Here is a 12,341-nt window from a genome sequence, read left to right as displayed (position 1 = left end):
TGTGCGTGTTTTGCAGAGTCCAGCGTTGTTTTGTTAGCTCGAAATTTCGGTTCAGTATCCCCTTCGCGTGCCGCGCTGACAGGCTGATAATAGTGTGTGTTTGGCATATGTCTCCAAGCATGTCTTGCTCAATACTCGTCTGTTGGGACTAGTCGTTAAGTAAGGTTCCTAGATATAGCGACATTCTTTGAAGCGCCGCTTGCGTGACGGTGCAGACTTCAGGAAGCTAATGGCGGCGCACAGCCAAAGAGTGAACTGAATGACGCCATTTTGTTCCTGCGGAATGGGCTTCGTCATTTCTTTAGTTGTGGTGACTTGTAAAAAAAAAAAACATCAAGGGACTTTATTCGTAAGACGTGCACCAGACGGATACAATCTCCTCCTAAAGCCATTATACTGTGATTACAAGCTAAACAAATAAACATTGACAAGTTGATATTTTGTTATAGTCTGCGAGTATGTTAAGCAACGCTACACCAGTCGTCGTCGCACTGTTTAGGTTTATCAGACATTTAACTTCTTTTCCCCAGGCAACGTGTCTGATTATCAGCCAGAAAGGACAACACAATTGTATGAGATTATAGGTTGCGCAATATTTGTTTTCTGGTGCGTCTTTGCGAATAGGCAATTTTTTTTTCTTGTTTACTCAACTAAAAATTTATGAGGTTCAATGCGTAAACAACTCTTTGTTTGCGCTTATTTGAACTGAGGAAAAAATAACATAATCTTTGAATGGCATACAATAAAGAAATGGTCTTCACTTTGTTTTAAAAACTTACCGACTAACTCGTTTTCTTTTCCCGATTTTTTTCTTTTTCGTCTTAAATTGAAGATCACAAGATTCGCGATTTGCAAACCGAAGTGTGCTGAAAGAATACACAAACTTTCTCTCGACATATATTAACCTTAGTTGCAACATTTGTACTTTTGGGCAGATCGATTGAGGTCTGTAGCCGTAGTCCACTTACTGCACGAAAAAAAAAAAACATAATTTCTTTCTGCTTTCTCGCGAAGTTGTTCCCCCTATTTTTCTGCGCACGGCGGAAAGGAAAAGACCGCGTTGGGGCCAGAAGGGCGTGGCGCCCTCTTTGCTTCGCTTCCCTTTTATGTGGCGAGGAGGCCGACAGAGGACGAAGCGAAGGCAGAGGAAGCGAAAACACCTTCCTTTGTCTCGCTGTCTCCGTTTATGCGCCCTTGGATCGATTGGATTTCTCGGATGGGACGGCAGGCGGTGTGCGGGCCGCGCTGCCTGCTTCCCCTCGACCCGGACTCCCTTTTTTTGGCTCCTTTTACTCAGTTCGGCAGATCGGTTCGGGTCGATGCCGCTGTCAGAACTGCTGGGCGGAGACGCCGGTTTAGCGCGACGCCGCGCTTTGAGGGACGCGGAAACGCGTGAGCGTGGTTTCTTCGATCCGCGGGTTTTCTGGTTTTTTTGTGTGTCTCTATGATTTAATAGCCTGGATACATGCCGTCGGAGGGAATACCGAAAGCACCTTGCAAACGTGCACCGAGTAGGTTATTTATTTTGTTCAACAAAGATTGGGCAACATATTTTTTCTTTGCTTTTGAAACGAGTGAATGAAAAAAAAATTTATATGATTTATGACCACGGGGTTTAGCCACACCGAAGTTAACCCATATGAGATTTTCGCTTTTGCAGACAACGTCGAATTGAGAAACCTGTGGTAATCAATATCAAACATCACAGCCTATAGGAGTGTTAGAGAGAACACCCACTTTATGTTTATGAGATTAACTACCTTTTTCTCTTTTCTGAAGTAATTAGATCATCGGAAAGTAGCGCCAAGATCCCCGTAGGGTCGCCATTTGGCTCATGAGATGAGCAATTCCTTCTTTACATCTCCATTCTTTGGCGAGCCGATCAGAATTCGCTGGTGGCGTGTAGCATTTAGAGACGTTTCTTGTATACCGAGAGTTTTCTATCCACACTCCGCCTAAACAAGCGTACATTTTTGTACCACCACCATATATGCGGTGTCAGTGCTTGGAGGCATTCCAAAATAATTTTCCTGTATTGAAATATGCAAGAAGAACAATATAATTGTAAGAGATCTGGGGAGATGGGCATGATTGATAAGTTGATTGCATACAAAGTGTCAACGACGCTTATATTGACGATGAACACTTCGAGTACGATGACACTCCATGGTGATCTTGGGGCGACTGGTTTAGAACGACCCTATTGAAGCTTCGAATATTTGAAAGGGACGAAATGGCGATTGCCCTAGCAGCGGAGACCAATTAGGCAATTGCCTTGCCAGGGTTTGGTCGCCTTAAGTTAGTATTTGTTTGTGTTCGGCTAGCAGACAGGGAAGGCAATGGCGGTACTTCCCCAGGATCCAGCGACTTTACTCTGCTCCACGCATGCTGACCCCCGCTGTCAAAGCTTCTGGCGCGGGCGTGTAGTCGTATCTAACATGTCAATTATACGAAATCCCGTGCGAATATTTTTTTAATATCTTACCTTATGAAGGACTAAGGTTACTGCATCCTGGAAAAGTAGCGCCAAGCTCTCCATAGGGTCGCCATTTTGGTTCATGAAATGAGCAATAATCTTGGTCCTCACGATACTTTCTGAGCCCGTCCAATGTCCCGGTAACAGGTTGCTTTATCGAGGCATTTGTTGCATACCGAGATTTTGTTACCCGCTCACCGGCGAAACAGGCCTACATCTTCGCACCACCACCACATGCCGCACAAATACTCGGCATCAATTAAAAAACAATTCCTGTTTTTAAAAACGCGAGAACAACAATAGAGTAGTAAGAGATCTGTGGAAATATGGATGATTGATAAGGTGGATTGGATGCAGAGCGCCAAAGACAATTATATTGGCAAAGAACATCTTCATTACGCTGAGGCTCCATGGCAATCTTGTTGAGCTAGATTTCAGACGCCATGAATTTCCCAGAAGTGGCGCGCGGCACGTGTCTCGAGCATTTCTACAACAAAGAATGGCACCACTTATTCCAGGATAAAGGGGCTTTAGGTGCGACTAGGGTGCCTCAATGTTCTTATGTTTAGGGTGATGCCACCCTTTGTAGTACCCGATGCCGACAGCACGCGCTCACGGGGAAAATACAAAGAAATCGACGAAAACAAAATGTCGCCATAATACAGTCAACGCCACAAACGCGTGCAGGGCCACGCTCTTTCACGCGCTTTTGAACAAAACATAAAAATAAATGTGTGGGACAAAATGGCGAGATGCCACCACCCTAAGCAAAGCGCACATGAAGGCACCCTAGGTGCGACTGGTTCAGAATGTCCCTTTGAAAGATTTGAATGGAACAAAATGGCGGTTGTCATGGCAACTAAGACCGATCAGCCAATCACCTCGCGAGGTTTGATCGTCTGTATATTAGTATCTGTTTGTAGCGGGCGGGGAACGTAATGGCGCTCCTTTGCAAGGATCTCTTGACTTTAGTACTTTAAGGGGGATTCAACCGCTCGTCGCTCAATGGGCGAATTTCGCTACACAAACCTAAGTTTCAGGAATGCACGAGAGTATTCATTCTTTTTTAGGTTAATTATGAAGACGTAATGAAGGTTGTACGGCTCCTGAATTTTTGCTTGAAAGCGCTGGAGATTTTTAATAAAATCCAGAAATATAACCGTTTTGACTGTTTTGAGCGCGTTTTGAGGCATGATTGGTCTCCTCGCAACGGAAACTCGTAAACGCAGATGATTTAGGGCCAATGTTGTCAGTTGGGTCGGACGTTTTAAAGCAAGACTCATTTAGATGCGCCCTTTGACTTAGCGAAAAAAAAAAGTGCCGCAAAAGCAAATGCAAATAATATTTATATTTTAAATGTGATATTTCACACAGAATAGTAAGAAGAAAAGCGCGTCAAACGGATTTCGAGGAATAATTGTTTATCACGTGCTCCTCTCGCGGTTTAGCAGGAATTTAATCGACATCAACTTAAAGTGCTCCGTTTATTTATCGTGAGATCAAGAACGCCTTTTACTACAGGTACCTTCAGCTAAGGGACCTAAGCTAAAGGTACCTTTACGATGCCGTGTGAATTGACACAGGATATGGCATCGCGTACGTTCTCAGATGGTTTCTGTAGTGTCTATGGTCGTTATAGCAATTTTTGGGGGGGAATGTAAAGTGCATGGCATTGTGATTACATAGATTCGAGTCTTGTCGCTATATGCAATGAAATCGAAGAGAAAGGAGACGGATGCGCACCGCTACGCGCCAGCATGCAAGACTGGTTACCCCGGTTTTCACTCAATTGCCCAAGCTATAGCTTTAAACATTAGTTCATAGACGCCCATAACGCATACATAGGCTACAATAATGAACCGCTAAGATCAAAAACAGCAACGCTTGGCGCGAACTTCGCTGGCAGGAGTGCTCCTGAATCGAACAGCAGCGCTACCTGGCCTAACTTGGAGGCCGGCTATTTTTCCACTATTCCTCTTTTAGTTCACTGTAACTTAGCTAGATTTCAGACGCCATGTTCTTCCCAGAAGTGGCGCGCGGCACGTGTTCCACAACAATGAATGGCGCCACTTTTCCCAGGATAGAGGAGCTTTACTCCACCCCCTCCTGGGAGCGGGTTTGCAAACCAGCATTAAGACGAAGAGCATCCCGATATAAGACATAGGGAGCCTAAAACTTCCGCTTTATTTCTATTCTTGAAATTTTACTAGCTTTGAATTGCTTACCTTAAACTTTGTTTTGTTGATTTTTTTGTTTTGTTTTTTGTTTTGTTTTTGCGAAACAACGTTTGCGTGCAAAATCTGGTGGTTTAAACAATAGAGTTATTATAATGTACGCTAGAGGTTGAACTGGCGCTATTCTCTATGCGACTTCCGTGACGTAAATTGAAGCAGACAGCAACCAGTCTACTTTTCCAGTCTTCCTGTGTATTCCTATGGGAAAACGCGCGTGAATTTTGTCTCTTCGCCGGAAAATAACACGAATAACTTTTCTTATTTCAGTTGTACCGGATAGTATGTGCCTTTATTGATATGGTGAATGTGTAATTGCTTTAGTTACAGAATTTTTCTTTACTACTGAACGATGATAAACTTCGCTATATTTTCAGGCCCAAACCTCTGTTCCATGGCAGGTATGCAAAAATGAGCGACGATTCTAAACAAAATAACAATCGAAAGGAATGTAGAGTGCGTTCAAGGTTTGCTAGCATTCTGTTGGCGCTTATATATTGCTAATATGCCCGTTCTGTCACTCACTATATGAAAATGACTCCGTCGTGCATTTTGACGATCTGTTAAAAATAAAAAATAAAGTATGTGGGCTACGAAAAGTGTGTCTTTTCATTATTTCCTATGTCGGACAGTTTTAATCGGGCTCCTGTTCTCTGCTTCCCCTTATTTGCAAAGATTCGAAGCGTGCGGCTGATGATTTGAACGCAGAACAAGCATCTTCGCACATATTCACGAGCAGAAAGAATAAAGCAGTACTTATTTATTGCATATCTGACTACTAGTATATTACGTGGCTTTCAATTTAGTTTGATCGTCTGCATGCATAAGGAGTTACTTATCCAGTGTTACTGCGTAGTTCTTGCCGTCTCTCTTGGTTTTCCACGTGTCCTTCGTTCGTTTGGCACGTATATCCCCCATGCTGGAAAGCGTCAACGCCGTGTTCGAGCTAACAGTGTCCGACAGTGCAAATAAATACACGTAAGAAGCGGTTTTAGCACCGTTTTTCATGCCACGAATTTCAAATAAAAATGCTGTAACTGACCAATTATTTCGTCTGCGTGACTGAGAAATGTTCCAATGTGCCTTGTACGTACAAATTATTCGTGATATTTGCTCTCATAATCAAGTGCAGAGAGAAAATGCACTCGCTTTTTCCCATAGAACTGCATTACCGGAAGTCAATTTCGGACTGGTTGCTGTGTGCTTCAATTTGCAGCAGCACACCGGCGCCAGTTTAACCTCTAGCGTACATTATAATAACTCTATGGTTTAAACGGCCGCAACACCGCACCTTGCTTTTTTGATAAATTCGAACGTGGTTGTAAATTCGAATCGATTCGGAAATCAGAGCTTATTCTACGTTATGTAAGTCACTATAATCTACGCATGTGCTGGCTCGTATATCGCGCCGCCCGTTGGCCGCTTCCGGCAGCGGCGGACGCAGAGCGAAGATCTAGCTCGAGATCAGCGGCGAACAGCCCGTGGCCCAAGCCCACCTCGAGCGCCACACCTGCATGCGCAGCTGTGAGGATGCAACTAGAGCCACTAAATAAGCTGCGCTTAGAGTATCGGCACTCCGTTCCCCGTCATTGTTGTGGGCGCCGCCATTTTGGCTCGTATGCAGAACAGACGCAACTGCCGATCGTCATGATTCAAAAGTGCGACTTCCTCAGAATTAAATTCGGTGTTAGGAAGGTCATGTAATATTGCTTTGCTCTGTCGCGAACGGTTTAAACATTTGTGGAGGGCGGAAAAGCATTTCCTGTGATTTCAGATAAAGCTTCAGATAACTGGCAACCATGATTTTAAGACACAATATGGCCAAGTGTCGTTACTCTGAAGCGTAGCTTATTTAGTGGCACTAGATGCAACTCGTATGTGCGCTGCTGCTGAGCGCGTGCTGACGGCGAGCTTCCGCAGTCCTTTTGGAGTGTGCATTTAGCACCACCAAGGTTGTCGGTCTTAGCATGCTATTAATGTGAGCTCGTTTTGAGCATGCCCTCTAAACATCGCTCTCAAATATGGCGTCCAGTGAATACCTCCTATAAGAAAAAGGGTACAAATAAATAGTGGTTGAATTCCCTCTTAACCTAACTACAGTGTTCTAAAGGGTGTAGTGGCAAGAGCGGCGCCCGCTTACAATGAAGCGCGTGAAGACGGTCGATGTAGATACCGCGAGTGGCGCTGGAGTTCTGTGCCCTAGGAGAATTAATGGCACGTGTGCGATGAACGAAGAAGACGACGAGGGTGACGCGGTACGCTTCTCCGAAATGTAGCACCGTAGAACCTCTTTCGCAGCTATTAAGCCTGCAGCCCAAGTGATAGCGTTGCTGAACGATGTGTCAGTACTAGGGGGGGGGGGGGGGGGGCGGGTTATCATAAGGTGAAACAGAGTATACAGAACATCATTAGCAGTTGTTTCGCACCGCGAAAAGCTCCAGTCAAACCACAGTAGTAAGCGCCGAACAGCGCCGATGATGGGGCTGACGGGGGCGCGCTCCTAGCAAAGGCGCGCGTGTGTATGAAGGCACTCTATAGGGCACAGAACAGCAGCGCCATAGTGTCGTCTACGCGCAAAATCTTCACAAAGTGGCCGCCGCTCTTGCCACTACAACCCCCTCTAAAACACTGTAACCTAACCAAAAAAAGCATTTGACGTCAAAGCCAGTCCGCGTCTAACGTTCGTCTGCGTCGAACACCTGAGCGATGCCCTGACTGGAGCTCTGCGGAGGTTACAGCCGCGAAGTCAAAGCTTTTGTATGGCTTTTTGTTCTAAAATGGTTGGCAGGCCCGTTAAAAAAGAAGCTTTCATGGCTATGAAACTGTCATGTTATTGTTTCCTTCGCTTTAAGTCAGGATGAAAGCTTCGCTGTCCTCCGGGCTAATGTTGCGCGCAGATGTAAATATGAATAAGACGCTTATTTATCTAAACCACACCGCAGTACTGCGTAAGCATTTTTTTTTTTTTGTTCACGCAAGAGTGCCAGCGAAACAATACAGTTAAAAAAATGAGCGTGGCGCACTATCAGGTGCACACACAGCCTTTACAAATCAGTCGTGATCTGCTTGATATCTATAATAATAAAAATATATATTAGATGCAATGGAGGGCAAGCGCAACGCTGAAAGCAACATAATGTTCTGCTGAATTTGCATTAAAATATAGGAACATAATCGACAAAAGGAAATTTCTGGAAAGGACTCGTTCAATAGGAAGCGTACAAAGAACGAAACACGCTGGAATCATAATCCCGTACGTCCAGGACTATTTTTCATCACGGGCATCTCTCATGCGTAACCTTCGAAACGCACCTATTTGACGAACAATACCGCAACCTTGAACAAGTGCGTCGTCATAGGCGAACAAAAGCGGTGAACAACAATCTTCCCACACCTGAGTTCCCGCCGTGTCCGGGAACAAACACCGACCCACACCGTCCCGCCCTGACAGGAAGCGGACAAAAACGCGTCGTTCAAAGAGGCAGCGCGGCACACGCGACGGCGTCCCTCCCATCACCGTGCAGCACGGCGTCACCCACGCTTCCCCCACCGCCAAGCGCGTGCTGGAATCGGACAGCTGATAAATTACAACGCCCTTCTCATCCGGCCGCCCGAAACTCGCAGAGATGGGGGAAAACTTGGAGGTTCCAGGTGGGTCCCCAGGCATCACGTGGAAGGAACACGACAGCGTGTGTCTCTATCGGAGGAAGCGGGCAGCCAATTCGTCAGCCACAGCCGCAGCAGCAGCAGCAGCAGTCTTCGATCCCTCCTCCCCAGCTTCTTCCGCCTCCATCGCGAGCTGACTCGCCGCTTCTCTCTTCGAAGAACATGCCTTTTAGATCGTACTTTCTCTTGCGTTCTTCTTTTGTTTGATAACTTTTTTTGTGTGTGTCTGTGTGTGCGGTAAGACGCGTTTGCAGCTCGAGTGCTAGTGCGCTAGTCGCCCCTTGCTTGAGACGTCAATTTGGCGCGGTCGTTTCTCTTCGATAGCGTACGCGTTTACTTCGTGCTACGCATTCTTTTACTCAACGCTTTCCTTCGCCCCTTTGTTTTTTTACGTTCTTTCCTTTCTCCCTACCCAAATTGAAACTTATAGGGTCTGTCAATGCATAGCTTCGTACCTGGGTTTTCTTCTTTTTTTCCTACTCGACGTCATTTCTGGTTCTTCAAGGAACAGGCAGGTAGAGTTGATGTATGTTTAATTTATGAGCCTAATGTATTTCGGTATCTTTCTTGTTTCATGAGTAAAGGAGCTTATAAATAAAACGTAATTATCTTTAGACCAATGTGAATCCCTCCACCTGCACTTCATAGTACTTTGCATTAAAACGGCAGCGACGCCCTTTTGCTCTATGAGCTTGCACCCCCGTTCACCGAATTGCGTTGATGGCCAACAGAGTGCTTTGAATAAAGCTAATGATTAAAATGTGGCTTCCATGGTGTGTCATCTAACTATGCTTGTAGTCATTCTTGTCAAAGAAAATACATTTTGTGGCGCAAACAGTGCTCAGGAGCAAGACCAGTACAGAGGCAACTGATATGACATCAATGCAAACGTTGTATTCACACGACGCTACCTTTTATCCCGAGTGCTAAACACACTCATCTTCAATCGCACTATAAGTTAATTTTTACCTTCAACATTTAGTTGCATATTTGCTGCCACAAACATATCGAGGAGGGTTAATGTAGTTGAGGCTCTGGTCAACTTAATCTTGTTTTCAAGCTTATATGCACACAGCCTTCGCACAATTTGCGTTAAAGAAATCTTTATTCCACGAAAAAAAAAATGACACGAAAACTCTACCATTTTTTTCAGGGTACGTCCTCGTTTTAAGATACCAGTCATCGCGCTCAAGTCACTCGTCGCAGAACATCCACTTGAAGCGAAACCTCCTCTCAATTTTTCGCACCTCTAAGACACGACCGGTAGCCGGACCAAATATGCACGAAATGCGGGTCAAAAGACAAGCAGAAGAGGAGAGTTCATTCTTACTTCCCAAGTCAAGATCGTGGTAGAAACCATTCGGCCGCTGCAAGGTGGCTTCCTTCACAAAGGGCTGACCGACTCCTTGGTCTGCACCGGGGACTTTTCCTCGCAAATTCCCTTCTTCTCCGAGGAATGCTTGGAATCAGCGCTTCCCTTCGCGGACGCAGCGAGCTCTTCTTTTTTTCCGTCTTTTTTCGGAGCGCTTCCAACGCTTTCTGCCGAAGAGCGCTCGCTGCTCAACTCCTGGTCACGTCCGGCGGACGCCCTCGAAGGCGACGCCGACCTCGGCCTAGGCCTCGGCTTGCGCCACGAACCCGGCGCGTTCCTGGGCTCCTGCTCGATGTCGAACCACTCTGAATCACTCCTAGACCTTCCGCCGCGCCTGCGGAAATACCTCCCGTAGAAGCGTCGATATGGCCTCCGCTGGACTCGGGTGTCCTCGTATTCGTCCTCCTCTTCAAACTGGAAGTGGGGTCTCATGTCTTCGGCGGGTAGCGAGCTCCTGGTCATACCTCTTGGACGGCGGTAGTAGCGGCGTAGAAAGGGTCTCCCAGGCGGAAACCATCGCTGCGGTGGCGGTTGCGGCCGCGGCGAGTCAGGCACGAGCACGACGTCGTGGAAGTCGTCGGAGTCCTGCACACCGCGACGCGGGTTGGGCATCGGTCGGCGTTGACCCCGTCTCGGGAACCAGCGACCTCTGAAGCGTCTTCTGTCCGCGGCGTAAGGGGAGCCCTGCACGGGCTCGCCGTCGGGACCTGTCACGTTGGCGGCCTCGCGGCCCTTCTCGCCTACGACGACGTCGAACTCGACGGTCTCCCCCTCGCCGACGCTGCGCATGATCTTCTGCGGGTTGTTCCGCGTGATGGCGGTCTGGTGGACGAAGATGTCTTCCCGCGTGTCGTTGCGGTTGATGAAGCCGTAGCCGTTCTTTACGTTGAACCATTTCACGGTGCCCAGCACCCGCTCGGCGAGCACGGGCTTCTTCGTGGTCGTCGCTGAGTCGCCCATGCTGCTGCCCGGCGCTGTTCCACGGTCGGGCACCGCTGATCTCGTCGGGTGCTCGGCTCTCGGGACTCGAATGATCGCGCTCGTGGTCACGCCGCGAGGGCGGCTTCTTCTTCTAACTTGATTTCCGCCCCCTGGCCACTTCGGGGGTTTCGACACGAAGAGACCATTTATCGGGTTGAATTCTAGGGTACTTTCTAAATGATATACTTGGATATTTTTAAATGGCAAAATGTCCGTGACCTGCCCAAGCTTTCTTTCTGAAGCAATGCGGCATTGGATATTTCAGGTATTTGCAAACAAAACCCTGTCAAGTTTCTTAATCTGACTGCTCATGGTGGATTGATTGTTTCATTTTTTTTTTTAGCTACAAGCGCCGATTCAGTTCTTATGAGCAAAACATGATTATAAAAAGACATTCTAAAAACTAACTTATCGAAACTATTAACTGGGATAGCGAAGAAAAAAAAGCATTATCAAAGCCGTCGAGAGAGTAGAATGGCCACCGAAAGTGTCGCCTTCCTACGCCCTTGTTCTAGCGCTGTTATTGTCTTTTTTTATTTTGCAGAATCTCGAGATATAGGTCTCTCAGTTCATTCCTAGCGTAGCTGCTCACAGGTTTTTGGTCAACGTTTTCGGTCAATGACAACAAATTCTATCGTTGTAATAATAAAACACTAAAAATGTAACATGTATATGTTTATGTTTATGTTTATGTTTATTCTTGTTTTCAGTGACCCACCAACCGCTTGACGCCTCCTTAGTGGTGCACTTATTCCTTCAGAAATACAACGCTAAACAGGATAAAAGCGAAACGTTTGGAAAGAGCAATAGCCTCAACACACTGTCGAAATTTACGCTTTTCATAAAATATATCAAGGCTAGCATTCGCACAAATCTGTTTTAAATGGTTATAAGTCAGTTGTAGGCGTGTTATGGGTGCGGCATGATAAAAGTCGATAGGGTAAAACAAAGTATAAAGTCTACAAGACTGACGAGGGACGTGCAAATAGATGTGGCTGAGTAGCTCTGGGGAGTCAATTATACCATTTACAATCTTAAACAAGTATGTCAGTTCACGAATTGTTCTCCTGTTGTGCAACGAGTCTAACTTCACGAGTTCACAAATCCTCTCATAACTATAGAAATAATTCGGTTGAAAATAACGATCAAACAAAACACACTCTCAATTAAGCCTGAATTCGTCACTCCAATACAGTTCCAGACAACTGAGGCATATTCAACACGACTACGCACCAGTGAAGAAAACAGACGTAAAATACAAAGTGGTTTAGAAAAATCGCGTGTCACTCGTGTAATGGCTCCCAGCACTCGAAAGGAAGCATTCGTAATTGTGGTCACGTGATGGTTGAAATTAATTGCAGGATCCATAAAAACGCCTAGATCACGGATGACCTCAACGCGAGTAATATTGGTGGAATCTAATACATAGGGAAAACTCAGAATTTCACGCTTCCTAGAAAAGGACATAACTTTCGTCTTTGACTCATTTAAGAGTAGGTCATTTGAAAAACACCACGCCGAAATAGAATCTATATCGCGCTGAAGACATTCACAATCGTCAACCGTTTTAACCGCTGTAAACAACTTAATATCATCAGCAAATAACAAAAACCGC

At 46.0% G+C, this 12,341-nt stretch overlaps 2 protein-coding genes across 2 annotated transcripts in view; both read right to left on the bottom strand.

Moving 5' to 3' along the window:
* The window catches only part of LOC115324323 (serine/threonine-protein kinase BRSK2), a 127,418-nt gene that overhangs the window by 94,605 nt on the left and 20,472 nt on the right, over positions 1 to 12,341 (bottom strand). The window lies entirely within an intron of this gene.
* Positions 9,758 to 10,705, bottom strand: LOC115324322 (Y-box factor homolog). The gene has a single exon (XM_029984853.4). It carries the CDS (start codon positions 10,703 to 10,705, stop codon positions 9,758 to 9,760), a length of 948 nt encoding a protein of 315 aa, XP_029840713.2.

The sequence above is a fragment of the Ixodes scapularis genome, unplaced genomic scaffold (assembly GCF_016920785.2).
Source record: "Ixodes scapularis isolate PalLabHiFi unplaced genomic scaffold, ASM1692078v2 PGA_scaffold7__128_contigs__length_106722199, whole genome shotgun sequence".
Taxonomy (NCBI): Eukaryota; Metazoa; Arthropoda; class Arachnida; order Ixodida; family Ixodidae; genus Ixodes; species Ixodes scapularis.
This window is presented reverse-complemented; position numbering and strand designations above follow the sequence as displayed.